At 37.8% G+C, this 15847-nt stretch overlaps 1 protein-coding gene across 2 annotated transcripts in view; it reads right to left on the reverse strand.

Moving 5' to 3' along the window:
- Positions 1 to 7162: 7162 nt before the first annotated feature.
- The window catches only part of CEP152 (centrosomal protein 152), a 98165-nt gene continuing 89480 nt past the window's right edge, over positions 7163 to 15847 (reverse strand). For both annotated transcript variants that reach the window (XM_065872020.1, XM_065872018.1), the window contains 3 exons: positions 10999 to 11155; positions 10650 to 10753; positions 7163 to 8202 (listed from right to left, as the gene is read on the reverse strand). In XM_065872020.1, coding sequence (XP_065728092.1) covers positions 7163 to 8202; positions 10650 to 10753; positions 10999 to 11155 — 1301 coding nt within the window. The remainder of the gene's footprint in view (positions 8203 to 10649; positions 10754 to 10998; positions 11156 to 15847) is intronic.

Below are 15847 nucleotides of genomic sequence, written 5' to 3' on the forward strand. Positions count from 1 at the left end.
TACAAAAATTAAAAGGATTATGAGAATACTATGACCAACTTCATATCAACAAATTGGACAACTTAGATAAAACAAACAAATTTCTTAAAACCCACAAACTACCAAGACTAAGGAAGAAAAAGAAAATCTAATAGCTCTATAAGAAGAAAAAAAAAATTACTATTAAAAATCTGCCCCTCCCTTCCTACCACATAACACAAACACAAGCCCAAGCTAGATGGCTTTATCCAGTGAATTCTAGCCAATATTTAAAGAAGAAATCATAGCAATCATACACAAATTCTTTCATAAAATAGAGGCAGGGGAATTTTTCAACTCATTCTATAGGACCAGTATTACCTTTTTATCAAAGCAAGACAGTTATCACAAGAAAACTAGAGACCAATATCTGCTGTGAGCATGCACATGAAATTCCGTAACACAATGTTAGCAAATGAAACCCAGCAGCATATAAAAAAGACTAAAACCATGATGAAGTGGGATTTATGTGACAATGACATTTATGGGGCTCCTCCCTCCTCTCTGACATCACCCTTCAGACAGATTTAAATTGTAATAGTTTGGTTTGCAGATGACATGATACTATACATAGAGAATCCTAAAGATGCTACCAGAAAACTACTAGAGCTAATCAATGAAATTGGTAAAGTAGCAGGATACAAAATTAATGCACAGAACTCTCTTGCATACCTAAACACTAATGATGAAAAATCTGAAAGAGAAGTTAAGGAAACACTCCCATTTACCACTGAAATAAAAGAAAAAAACACCTAGGAATAAACCTACCTAAGGAGACAAAAGACCTGTATGCAGAAAACTATAAGACACTGATGAAAGAAATTAAAGATGATACAAACAGATTGAGAGGTATACGATGTTCTTAGATTGGAAGAATCAACATTGTGAAAATAACTATACTACCCAAAGCAATCTACAGATTCAATGCAATCCCTATCAAACTATCAATGGCATTTTTCACAAAACTAGAACAAAAAATTTCACAATTTGGATGGAAATGCAAACGACCCCGAATAGCCAAAACACTCTTGAGAAAGAAAAACAGAGCTGGAGGAATCAGGCTCCCTGACTTCAGACTATATTACAAAACTACAGTCATCAAGACAGTATGGTACTGGCACAAAAACAGGAATATAGATCAATGGAACAGGATAGAAAGCCCAAACATAAACCCACGCACACATGGTCACCTTATATTTGATAAAGGAGGCGAGGATATACAGTGGAGTAAAGACAGCCTCTTCAATAACTGGTGCAGGTACGGGTAGAAGAATGAAATTAGACAGCCTCTTCAACAACTGGACAGGTACGGGTAGAAGAATGAAATTAGAACACTACCTAACACCACACAGAAAAATAAACGTAAAATGAATTAAAGACCTAAATATAAGGCCAGAAACTATACAACTCTTAGAGGAAAACATAGGCAGAACACTCTATTATATAAATCACAGCAAGATCCTTTTTAATCCACCGCCTACAGTGATGCAAATAAAAACAAAAATAAACAAATGGGACCTAATGAAACTTCAAAGCTTTTGCCCAGCAAAGGAAACCATAAACAAGACAAAAAGACATCCCTCAGAATGGGAGAAAATATTTGCAAATGAATCAACAAAGGATTAATTTCCAAAATTTACAAGCAGCTCACGCAGCTCAATATCAAAAAGACAAACAACCCAATCCAAAAATGGGCAGAAGACCTAAATAGACATTTCTCCAAAGAAGATATTCAGCTTGCCAACAAATACATGAAAGGATGCTCAACATCACTAATCATTAGAGAAATGCAAATCAAAACTACAATGAGGTATCACCTTATACCAGTCAGAATGGCCATCATCAAAAAACCTACGAACAATAAATGCTGGAGAGGGTGTGGAGAAAAGGGAACCTCCTTGCACTGTTGTTGGGAATGTAAATTGATACAGCCACTATGGAGAACAGTATGGAGGTTCCTTAAAAAACTGAAAATAGAACTACCATATGATCCAGCAATTCCACTACTAGGCATATACCAGAAGAAAACCATAATTCAAAAAGAGTCATGTACCACAATGTTCTTTGCAGCTCTATTTACAATAGCCAGGACGTGGAAGCAACCTAAGTGTCCATCAACAGATGAATGGATAAAGAAGGTATGGAACATATATACAATGGAATATTACTCAGCCATAAAAAGAAATGAAACTGAGTTATTTGTAGTGAGATAGATGGACCTAGAGTCTGTCATACAGAGTGAAGTAAGTCAGAAAGAGAAAAACAAATACCGTATGCTAACACATATATATGGAACCTAAAAAAAAGAAAAAAAGGGTTCTGACGAACCTAGGGGCAGAACAGGAATAAACCTGCAGAGGTAGAGAATGGACTTGAGGACATGTGGAGGCAAAAAGGCAAGGTGAGACGAAGTGAGAGAGTGGCATGGACATATATACACTACCAAATGTAAAATAGAGAGCTAGTGCAAAGCAGCCACCTAGCACAGGTAGATCAGCTTGGTGCTTTGTGACCACCTAGAGGGGTGGGATAGGGAGGGTGGGAGGGAGAAGCAAGAGGGAGGAGATATGGGGGTATATGTATATGTAGAGCTGATTCACTTTGTTATAAAGCAGAAACTAGCACACCACTGTAAAGCAATTATACTCCAATAAAGATGTTAAAAATAAATTTAAAAAAAAAATGGCTGTGTACTCCTTTCATTTACATGCTAATCAATGTAGACCTTCCTTGGTGGTTATGTGTAAGGTGTATGAAATAAAGTAATCTAATCCTATTGAAATTATGGATATCAAAAAGAGGTTAAGAGGTTAAGGGTACCATAAAAGGAGCAGAAAGCAAGAAGACTTCCATTTTTAGCCTTGATGGTGAGGGCTTAACTACCTGACAAGGATTTAAAACAAAGATGAAGAAGTAGGAGAGCCATGAGCTTACTTCTCAGTTCAGTTATATCCAGGGCTTAAAATAATCAAGAACCAACCAGATCCATGTGGAAGATAAATTCAGCTAATTTAGGAGTTTTCCTAGAGTGAGAAATGATACCCTAATTATTGGGAAAAAGGCATTGTATCTTCAGAAATACAAGTAAGACTTTGAAGAGATGGTGTGTTCCTTTCTCCAGCTGCATGTCAACTCAAGCACTGAAATCCAGTGATAAATTTCAGGCTTATCTACATCTGGTCACCAGTTAAGATGACAGAGCTTTCCAAGCCCTAGAAGGTTCACTTCTAGGTTCTTGCTTTTAGAGATGGTTATCAGAGGGTGATGATACACCTTGCCACCCATCCAACAACCACCCAAGTTACCCTGGTGGACAAATATACTGGATCAACCCACAAATACAGTCCAAAATATGTTTGAGGTGAGAGACATGAGAGAAAGCTATAGCGTTTTCAGGAAGCACTTGCAAACATCTAACACTTTAAAACCCATCTCTAAGAACCCGAGAAAGAAGCAACCATATTTAGGTGGCCATTCATTTCTGCATGGTTTAGAATACAACCCTCAACCTACAGCATTAATAAGTTAGCCAATTCTGCACTATAAATGAACATAAAAATCTAACAGTTTAAAATTTTTTACTATGTGACGAACATTATTTCCATTTTCAAAAAGTAATGCTTCAGTTAGATAGCCTCATCCACCAGAGGGCAGACAGCAGAAGCAAGAAGACCTACAGTCCTGCAGCCTGTGGAACAAAAACCACATTCACAGAAACAGAGAAGATGAAAAGGCAGAGGGCTATTAACCAGAAGAAGGAACAAGATAAAACCCCAGAAAAACAACTAAATGAAGTAGAGAAAAAGAATTCAGAATAATGATAGTGAAGATGATCCAGGACCTCGGAAAAAGAATGGAGGCAAAGATCAAGAAGATGCAAGAAATGTTTAACAAAGACCTAGAAGAATTAAAGAACAAACAAACAGATGAACAATACAATAACTGAAATAAAAACTACACTAGAAGGAAGCAATAGCAGAACAAATGAGGCAGAAGAACGGATAAGTGAGCTGGAAGACACAATGGTGGAATTCACTGCTGTGGAACAGAATAAAGAAAAAAGAATGAAAAGAAATGAAGACAGCCTAAGAGACCTCTGGGACAACGTTAAACACAAAAACATTCTCATTGTAAGGGTCCCAGAAGGAGAAGAGAGATACAAAGGACCCGAGAAAATCTTTGAAGAGATTATAGTCGAAAACTTCCCTAACATGGGAAAGGAAATGGCCACCAAAGTCCAGGAAGTGCAGAGAGTCCCATACAGGATAAACCCAAGGAGAAACATGCCAAAACACATAGTAATCAAATTGGCAAAAATTAAAGACAAATAAAAATTACTGAAAGCAGTAAGGGAAAAACAACAAATAACATACAAGGGAACTCCCATAAGGTTAACAGCTGATTTCTCAGCAGAAACTCTACAAGCCAGAAGGGAGTGGCATGATATACTCAAAGTGATGAAAGGGAACAACCTACCACGAAGATTACTCTACCCGGCAAGGATCTCATTCAGATTTGATGGAGAAATCAAAACCTTTACAGACAAGCAAAAGGTAACAGAATTCAGCACCACCAAACCAGCTCTACAACAATGCTAAAGGAACTTCTCTAAGTGGGAAACACAAGGAAGAAAAGGACCTACAAAAACAAACCCAAAACAATTAAGAAAATGGTCATAGGAATATACATATTGATAACTACCTTAAATGTGAATGGATTAAATGCTCCAACCAAAAGACAGAGGCTTGCTGAATAGATACAAAAACAAGACCCATATACATGCTGTCCACAAGAGACCCACTTCAGACCTGGGTACACATACAGACTGAAAGTGAAAGGATGGAAAAAGATACTCCATGCAAACGGAAATCAAAAGAAAGTTGGAGTAGGGCTTCCCTGGTGGCACAGTGGTTGAAAGTCCGCTTGCCGATGCAGGCAACATGGGTTCGTGCCCCGGTCCAAGAAGATCCCACATGCCGCAAAGCGGCTAGGCCCGTGAGCCATGCCTGCTGAGCCTGTGAATCCGGAGCCTGTGCTCCGCAACGGGAGAGGCCACAACAGTGAGAGGCCCGTGTACCGCTAAAACAAAAAAACAAACAAAAAAGAAAGTTGGAGTAACAATACTCATATCAGATAAAATAGACTTTAAAATAAAGAATGTTTCAAGAGACAAGGAAGGACATTACATAATGAACAAGGGATCAATCCAAGAAGAGAAAAGAGAAAAACAAATACTGTACATTAACACATATGTGGAATCTAGAAAAATGCTACTGATGAACCGGTTTGCAGGGCAGAAATTGAGATACAGATGTAGAGAATAAACGTTTGGACACCTGGGGGGGGTTAACGGCGGGGGGTGGTGGTGGTGGTGGTGGGATGAATTGGGCGCTTGGGATTGACATGTATACACTGATGTGTATAAAACTGATGACTAATAAGAACCTGCTGTATAGAAAAAACAAATAAAATTTAAAAAATTTTTAAAAGAAAAAAGAATACCAGACGGTGATGAAGTACCAGAGAGCAGGGAGGTAACACGATCTGATTTTCATTTCAGAAAAAGCACTCAAAAGCTGGGTGGAGGTGGTGTGGAGGTTGATGCAATTAGAAGTGAAAGGGACCAGTCTGGCTCCCGTTAGAGTAACCCAAGTGAGAAGGTCTTGGTGAAAAAGTCATTATGACTATTATAGTAGTCGTAGTAAGTACATCATCCTTCTAAAACAGTGGTTTTTGCCTCTATAAAGCCCAACACCTTCATTAATATTAAGTATTTTGTAAAACCCATTTTAAGACAAAACTTAACGATGATATAACCTACCTACACCTTCAGGAGAAAAGAAATTTGAAAGTAAACTTTGAGTAAGATCATATGTCTTTCAAAATGCCACTGCTCACACACAGCTAGACTAGAAGACGTAATGAAGTACCAGATCCAGAACTGACAGCTCTAAATGCTGACTGATATAAATGCGCTAAGTTAGCAACTTAAATTCCTCTACGACCTTTGCCACTGTAATGTGAGTTTCCCAAAACATTGAACCAAATTCCAAAGCAAGACAAAATGCAATCTTTTGTCCATTTTCCCAGCAGTTATATTCCTGAAAAAGTCAGTGTCTATTAAAACCATACAAAAGTATTTGGTGTTCACAAGCATAAAGAAGTTAAGTTCTGATCACTATAATCAGATTTTTCATCTATGTGAATGACTGGTGTGGCATCTTGAAAGACTCCTAGGTTGGGAACCAACTTACTGAGATGCTTCACTGCCCCATGCATTGCTGGATGTCTGACCTCTCTGGACCTAGTCCATTTTCATTGTGAAGTCCAAAAATATTCCCCAATAAAGTCATGAAATACTGTATTAGACAATACCATTTTTGTCGATAATCATTAGTGTAAAGTAGGCAGAATCTAAAAAAAAAAAAAAAGTAATGCTTCAGATGAAAGAAAGACTATGAAACCATAAAAGAGACAAAGGAAGTCTCTGGGTGTCACAGGAGATTTGAAATAACGCAAATGCCAACTAAAAAAATTCAGACTAATGTTTGAATTAATGAAGCCAGGACACGGCTATGTATTTTGTGGCAATCTTTGCAATACTTCTTTTCCACTAACTGAAAGCAAGGATCAAAATCTTGAGTACAGATTTCCAGGAAAACTATGTGTAGAGTAAATCTATAGGCTCATTCAACATGGTTAATTTCAAAAATTAAATCTGGCTGATCATACATACGAATCATCAAGGTTTATATGTTTTTCTAGATGAATTTCAAATTACGTCAATATAACATTTCTACGTTATGAATTTAAAAATAATTCATAACAATTCTACAGACCATATGCAAGTTTATTTAAATAATTTAACACTGCACAGAGAGCTAATTTATAAGTATAAAAATAGGTGGTTTAGCAACCAAATACAAGCACCACACAGAAGCAGATTACACATACACGATTAGCCCTTTAGAAGACTAAGGCAACCTTAATATCTCAAGTAATTTTATGAGAATACTTTACTCATATGATAGACATCATTAAAACATCTCAAAATATGCAGAACCCACAAATATTTTTCAGTATGAAGTCTTCCCTTCCAGTTTTCTTATCAATATATTAATGATTCTTAAATACTGTATAACAGTTAGTCTAGATTGACAAATGGGCTATCAAAGCCACTATCTTGTTGGTTAGACAGAGAAGCGATTAATTTTCTTGAAGGCTGTGGACACACTGCAGATGGTACTGTACTGCTCAGCTTTTTGAAATCTGACTTTAATATATCAGCCTTATGATGAGGTAGGTGTCCAAGAGTCATGCTGATCTTCCCTGGCGGGGAATACGTGGTTTCTTCTGACAGGTCTGGAGCATGACCACTCTGACATTTCATAGGTTGATGAATCATACTGTTTTTCTCTGAATCTAAAGGAAAACTTGCTGCTGAGAAGTGTTTGAAATTAACAGATTCGTCGAGCATATCCAGAGTTTCCTGTGGCCTATCATGCAAAAATGACACTTCATGACTCTTGCAGGGTAGAGCGGTACTGTTGGAATGCCAGCCTACAGAGTCACTGAGGTCCTCTCCATCCTTTACTGGAGTTTCCTTAACACCCAAACTTTGACTTTTCTCAGATGCAGCATTTTCACTTGCCATTAGTGGATTACACTTGTATACTTTTAAACCAAGTCTCTCATTAGGACTTCGAAAAGTTATATGCGTGGACTCGGATGCAGAAAGACTAGGGGTATATCTAGGTGAGGGTTTATTTCCGAAGGATCCGAGAAAGGGGTATGCAGTTGAGTGCTGGAGTGATTCAGAGCCAGTGTCACCGAGGAGGTCTATCTTCTTGTGCAAACCAAAGCCTCTTTCACCTTTGCAAGGAACAAACTCAGGAGAAACATTCCTTGGCGAAATGTCTAGGTGTTTGTGACTGTTATCCCCGAACTGAAAGCCTGGATGTGACACTTTGGAACCCTCATGCTTTCTGTCCCCGTGCTCTGCGGCCTCTAATCGCCTTTGTAAGTTACAGGCAGCCCTCCTCTTAGGAGCTTGGTCACACATACTTCTAGGGATAGTTTTTATACTGTTTGATTTGCTTTCACTGTGACACGATATATTCTGATTCACATCATTTCTTTTTGATTTTTCAACTCCAGTCAGCATCTCTGAAGTCAGAGGCAATACTATTGTATACAAGGGAACACAAAATTAGGGGAAAACAAAATTAGGAGAAAATTAACACTGAAAGAGGAGAAAAAAATGTATGTTTTTATATATTTCCAAGGGATGCATATATATTTTAATCATTCTCGAAGAAAATACATCAATGCTGGACATTTTAAAATATTCTTTTACGTAAATCTATTAGATAAAGCTGAGTAATTTTGTTAATGAAATCTAATGTTATTATTGCTATCCACCTGCTGTATTATTTTCTGTAATAGTTGGTATAGCATTTCAAGAGCCAACTGCAACATTTCCAGTCTTGCTCTGATGTCAAATATGGAGTTTCTGATGGAGAAAGTTTGCTGGAAGAACCCACCCAACCCAAGACAGACAGACAGACAGACAGACAGACAGACACACACACACACACACACATCCCTCTCACACACTTTCTCTCTTTTTCTCAAAGCTAAAATAGTTTCCGATCTAATTAGCTAAGACACTAAATCTGATCAGAAGCAGAACAGCCACACAGCACAGAATCAGAGGCATCATATCTCAAAGTAGGGTACCTTGGTCCTTAAAGTCTCTGAAAAGGGTTTGTTTCTGCTGGGGACATTATTCATTATTTGCAGTTGCCCCAAATCTAGAAAACTCTTTTCTTGTTATATGCCACTGCCCTTTTATAGCCAAGGTTCACATCGCCATTCCAAAATTTACACAAATAATCTCTGTGCTTTTATTTGAAGAACGTTTACCAACATCAATCTTGGGAATTCCTGAACAGTCTTTGCTTCAAGCTTTCCAGAAGTGCAAAAACCCCATTTCCTCACAGATATGTTCAAATCCTCCCAGTGTGACTGGGAATTTACTAATTTTTTTCATGTTTTTCTATCAGCTTTTGATTCATATATTCTTAAGTTATTCTATTTTGAACAGAAAGAATTCATTTATAGCTTCTTGGGAGGTTGCTCCTTTATCATTATGAACTATCACTTTGGTCAGTTTAATGCTAACTCTAATTTACCTAATATTGTATTTAACTCTATAATTTATCTAATATCAACATTGCATTGCTTGGTATATCACTTTCCAGCCCTTTATTTTGAATTTTTGACAATGTTCTTATCTGGAATAACATATGTCTAGAATATTTAAAACTGTTTGAAAATTGTGGTCTTTTAATAAGTGAGTTTAACCAATTCACATTTAGTGTGACTGCTGATGTTTCAACCTACTATTATTTTCTATTTACCCATGCTTTCTACATGTATTTTTCCTCTTTCTAGATTATTAGATTGAAACGTTTTCTCCCAAGTTTTACCCCTACTACTTTGAAAATTATATATTCTATTTCTCTATTAGTTAGCCTTAAATTTTTATACACATACTTAAACATATTTTTCTAGCAATCTCTAGAGTTATCAGTAACTACATCTTCTCCTTGAAAATAGTATAAATCTTAGCATATTGTTAGTTTCCTCTATAATATCCTCCTACATCTTTCTGAGAATACTGTATTTTTCTAACATTCTCAGGTCCTATTGTTTGTTCTATTAATTCTATCTTTTTAGGTATAAGTTCTGTTGTGGTTTTTTTTTTTTTGTTTTGCTTTGTCTTATTTTCAGTTTGGTATCTTTCTTCATGGTGCTGGCTTTCTACAAATATGTGGTAATTCTTGGTTGAATGCTTATCTTTCAGATGTACTGAGTACAGTATCTGCTGCTTGTTTAAAGGAGTTGGAAGTGGAGTGGGAAGGAATGAGCAGCAGGGTAGAAAGACCTGATACCTGGTACTCTGGGATTTGGGCTCTCAGTTCCTCCTCGGTGTGGCTAGCCACCTAGAGCACTGCCCAGTTCCCAGACTCTCTGTTCCTGTTGCTCTTACCTAGCCCAATCTGAGGTTCAGGAAGAAAGATAAGTAGAAATAAAGAGGGCAATCCCACCTGGTTTCAGCTGCTCTGGAACACCAGCTAATTACCCCATTGGTATCCCCTAGGTTTACTACTTCTCCTGGAACATACCACCTTCACATGTAGAACAGTTTCAATATTGCTCCCACTTGTAACTATCATCTTCTGGGAGTTTTGAACTGAGGTTTCCATCTTCAGTTTACAGTGTTTGCCTTCTTTCAGGGATTTCTCACAGTCTCTGATTTATCAGTTGTAACTTTTAAAAGCTCAGTTATAATTTCTTCTTTTTCTCCTTCTATACTGTCGTTTAAAATCTTTTCTATCATTTCTAGGGATGGAAGCAGCAGGAGGAAGCTGGTGGGTAAGCTCAGTCTGCCTACTTGAACTGGAAACTCTACACTGTTTTTTTGTAAGTTTCCAGTTTAAGTAAAACATGCACACAATAGGATGACTCAGCTCTCACTCCTTACATTCTCTACTCTCATACTAAAGATATTAAATATCTAAAAAAGAGGGAGAGAAAAATCCTTCAAGTAACTCATTTTGACATACCTGACTGTGTAGTTTTGCTCTGGGATCTATTAGAAATAGGTGTTTCCAGCAATTTTGCCATCATAACAAGTTTGCTAGCAGCATTCATAATCTTTTTCTCAGCCCTGTGGGGAATTCGAGAATATGAAATTAATACAGTTTAAAGGAAAAAATAAGTTTCCTTAGCCCCAGGATTTCTGTTTTCCTATATGCTCTGCCACCACTTAGGGCAGCACAGACATTAAGCCTCTCTTAATCCCTAATGGCCCATCATGTAGACACAGTTAATTCTGTGGCTAAGGAAAATGCTTAGAAAATGACAACATGCTGTCCTGGTACTCTCAGGACACACTGTTCAGACAGAACTTACCCTTCCTCTTTTCCATCATCCTGCAAAATCTGCTGGAGGCAAATCAAATAATATTTGCGCATCTTTCGGGAGGTTTCTTGACGTTCTCGCAATACCTCTGCCTTTACCATTTCCGCAGCTCTTTCCTTACTCTCCTGAATATAACGAAGCATATCACCTGGGGGCGGGGGGAATCCCCACAAAATGCACGTTTATTAGCAGTTTTTTCAAAACAGGAGAGGCAGACTTCAGACCAATTTTCTGGGAGATGAAGTGACTGGATGTATAGTTTAAACATTATAGTTTTCTACAATCATTAAAATGGAATATTTCCGGTCACCATTTTGGTAGACTCAAAGCAGGAGCAATCCAAAAGTCCTTTTACAATGATGACAGACATATACGGTAAGGAAACATGGCATATCCTCCAGAGAAACTGTCATATTTTGAAACACTGAAGCAAGCAGTTATCATTAATATGAGGCACAGAAATTTATGCATTTCAATTACATATTATGTCTAGTTAAGACAAGAGAAAAAAGAAATATACAGAACTCTTCCTTACACAGAAAGGAAGAGAGAAGCAGACAAAGAGAGAAATGAGGTAACATGAGCTGGATTCATATTCTTCTGTTTACTTGTGCTCTGAAAATCCATGTTTCATTATTTATTCAATTTTTTGGCAGCACTTATGAGTATCCAACTAAATATAATACTACAATCCATGAGAGATACGTACAAAATGCTATCGCAGGGAGAGAGATAAGACTTATGATGCCTCCTGAAATTTACATTTAAAAATAGTTCACAGCTTTCAAATCTTCCTTTTATGTTTAACTCAGTGTGCTTTGATTGGAACTACCACTATTTAAGGTTAACATTTTGTCCTAAATCCAGGACTACATCCTACCTCTAGAATATTATCATCCCTATTATATTAAGGATTCCAACTCATAAAGGAATCTCCCTAAATATCAGTAAGCTCTTCCTGAAAATTACACATTCTATGCAAAAATGCTAAGTGGAAGACTATTTTTCATTACTTCAAGTGGGAAAAATTTTGATGGAGTACATGTCAAAACAAAACTTCCAACCAGCTTCTAAAATGTAAAACAATACACAACAAGCTATCATGTTAGGATGAAAAAGAAAAGCTTAAAATTTCACTTTCCAATCACTGTAATTGTTAACAAAATGTAAATTTCTTTCTAGTAATATGTACTCTGTTAGTACTGGCAACAGCTAAGAAGCACATTCTCTATACTGATACTGAGTGGGCTTTTCAAAACATCTCCACCATGATTCTGATGATCTACCAATTATATTTGGAACTTGAGACCTTTCCCACTCATTCTGTTTAAAATGAATGCAATTTTAGGAGGTAAATATACATTTCTTGTACGTAAACACTGGTATTGTTCTGGGACATACACACCAACTATGCAATATTGCAATTAAAAACCAGGAGGTATTCTACTGGGAAAACATAAACCAGAGAAATGTTCTGCAGGATATGCGGCACCACCTAGTACTACAGGACTTGATAAATAAATTTACATCTATGACATAATCCATTATGAAAATAATAGAGACAACAGAACAATTCCTAATTACATCCATTTTTCATGGTCCTTAAAAGTTTATGGAAGAAAGTAGTAATTGCTCATTTAAACTCATATGACATTTTCTTTGGTAGTAGTTATTTAAGTTGTAAGATTATGAAATTTTTAGTTTAATATTAGTGTCCAAGAAGAAAAATCTTGGAAGTAGTTCAAGATGGCAGTACAGGAAATCCTGAACTCATCCTCCCACGGATACACCAAATCTACAGCTACATATGGAACAACTGTCTCTGAAAAAGACCTGAGAACTAGCCCAAGAGCCACCCCACACAAAGGACAAAGGGGACACATCAAGGTGAGTAGGAGATGCAGAGTCACAATCTTGCCAAAACCTTCACCCTTGGCATGATATCCCACAATCAGGAGGAATATCCCAAAAACAAAGCTTCTTCCTGAGGAGCAAGGGGTTTGAGCCCCACATCAGGTGCCCCAACCCTTAGGACCTGCTCCAGAGAGATGAGCCCCCAAAACACCTGGCTTTGAAAACTAATGGGGCTTACGTCCAGAAGACACAAAGTGCTGTAGGAACCTGAGATTCTGCTCCTACAGGACTCACGTACAGACTCACTCAACTCAGGAACCCAGTGCAAAAATAGCAGCATTAAAAATACCTAGACCTTATGTTAAGGAGATGTACTTGCTGATCTTAAAGCATCTGCCAGAAGGGCAGAATCTGTTAGAACTCTCCCAGGGAACAGAGGTGCTGGTGGGAACCATTTTTGTACTCTCCTACCTTACTAGTACTGGCCCTTGCAGGCGCCATTTTTACACTCTCCCTCTACCTTGCTAGAGCCAGTTGCCCCACCCTTGGACTCCATGGCGGCCCCACCATGCCAAACCCAGCCTGGTGTTCCGCTGAAGCCCCACCACACCAAACCCAGCAGGTGTGCACAGTTCACACAGGGGACACCCCTTGAACACCTGGCTCTGGTGGCTAGAGGGCTTGCATTTCTGGACCCCACAGGACTGAAACAACTGGAGAGAGAATTCTTGGCAAGCTACAACCCCCAGGACACTGCACAGACAGCAGCCTGAAACACATCCCAGTCTTCCTGTGACCACTCCTTCAAGACTGGGAGAGGTAGCTGTTACATAGAAATAAACACATAGAGAGTCAAGCATAATGAAGAAACAGAGAAATATGTTCCAAATGAAAGAACCAGACAAAACCCCAGAAAAAACCCTTAATGAAAGGGATGTAAGTAACTTACCTGATAAAGAGTTCAAAGTAATGGTCATAAAGACGCTCACCAATAAGAATGAACACAGAGAGAATGTCAACAGAAAAACTGGAAATACAAGAAATGTTAAAGAGACTCACTTCAGATGTAAGGACATATACAGGCTAAAAGGGAAGGGATGGAAAAATGTTTCATGCAAATGGAAACCAAAAGAAAGTTGGAGTAGCTTAGCAAATTCCTAAAATTTGTGTGGAACCACAAAAGATCCCAAATAGCCAAAACAATCTTGAAAAAGAACAACAAAGGCTGGAGGCATCACGCTTCCTGGTTTCAAACTACAATACAAAGCTATAGTAATTAAAGCAGTTTGGTATTGACATCACAGACAAACAGATCAATGAAACAATATACGGAGCCCAGAAATAAACCCCCTCACACATGGTCAATTAATTTACAACAAAGGAGGCAAGAATATACAATGGGGAAAGGACAATCACTTCAAAAAATTGTGATGGGAAAACTGGGCAGCCACATGCAGAAGAATCAGACTGGACTACTTTCTTTATACCATAAACAAAATCAACTCAAAATGGATTAAGGACTTGATTGTAAGACCAGAAACTATAAAACTCCTAGAAGAAAACACTGGCAGTAAGCTCACTGACATTGGTCTTAGTGATATTTTTTTGGATCTAACTCCAAAAGCAGTGGCAATATATACAAAAATAAACAAGTGGGACTACCTCAAACTGAAATGCTCTGCAGAGCAAAGGAAACCATCAACAAAATAAAAAAGGCAACCTATTGAATGGGAGAAGATATTTGCAAATTATATATCCAATGAGGATTAATTTCCAAAATATACAAAGAACTCATACAACTCAATAACAACAAAAAACAATCAATCTGATTAAAAATGGGCAGAAGATGTGAACAGACAGGTTTCCAAAGAAAACATAGATATGGACAACAAGTATATGAAAAGATGCTCAACATCACTAATCATCAGGGAAATGCAAATCAAAATCACAATAAGATATCACCTCATACCTGTTAGAATGGCTACCATCAAAAAGACCAAGAAGTGTTAGTGAGCATGTGGAGAAAAGGGAAACCCTATGCATTGTTGATGGGAATGCAAACTGGTACAGCCACTATGGGAGACAATATGGAGATTCCTCAAAAAAAGAAAAATAGTACTACTATATGATCCAGCATTTTCACTTCTGGATATTTACCAAAAGAAAATGAAAACACTAATTCGAAAAGATACACGTGTGCCTATGTTCATTGCAGCATCATTTACAATAGCCAAGATAGCCAAACAACTTAAGCGTCCATCAATGGATGAATGGATAAAGAAGATGTGGTACATACATACAATGATACTACTTGGCCATAAAAAAGAATGAAATTGCTTGCCATTTGTGACAACCTGGGTGGGTCTTGAGGGCATTATGCTAAGTGAACTGTCAGACAGAGAAAGACAAATATTGTATGATTTCACTTATATGTGGAATCTAAAAAAACAAAGCAAATAGAGAACAGACTGGTGGTTGCCAGAGGGGAGAGGGTTGGAGGGTGGGAAAAATGGGAGAAGAGGGTCAATAGGTACAAATTTCCAATCATAAATAAGTCATGGGGATATAATGTACAGCACGGTGACTATAGTGAATAATATTGTACAGTAGTCCCCCCTTTTCCACAGGGGATACATTCCAAGACCCCTAATGGATGCCTGAAACCAAGTACTGAACCCTAAATATACTACATTTTTTCCTATACATACATGTCATAACATTTATTTTATAAATTAAGCACAGTAAGAGATTAACAATAATTAATAATAAAATAGAGCAATTTTAACAATATATTTTATTTTATTTTATTTCATTTATTTATTTATTTTTTGTGGTATGCGGGCCTCTCACTGTTGTGGCCTCTCCTGTTGAGGAGCACAGGCTCCGGACGCGCAGGCTCAGCGGCCATGACTCACGGGCCCAGCCGCTCTGCGGCATGTGGGATCTTCCCGGACCGGGGCACAAACCCGTGTCCCCTGCATCGGCA

The sequence above is a fragment of the Phocoena phocoena genome, chromosome 2, assembly GCF_963924675.1.
Source record: "Phocoena phocoena chromosome 2, mPhoPho1.1, whole genome shotgun sequence".
Taxonomy (NCBI): Eukaryota; Metazoa; Chordata; class Mammalia; order Artiodactyla; family Phocoenidae; genus Phocoena; species Phocoena phocoena.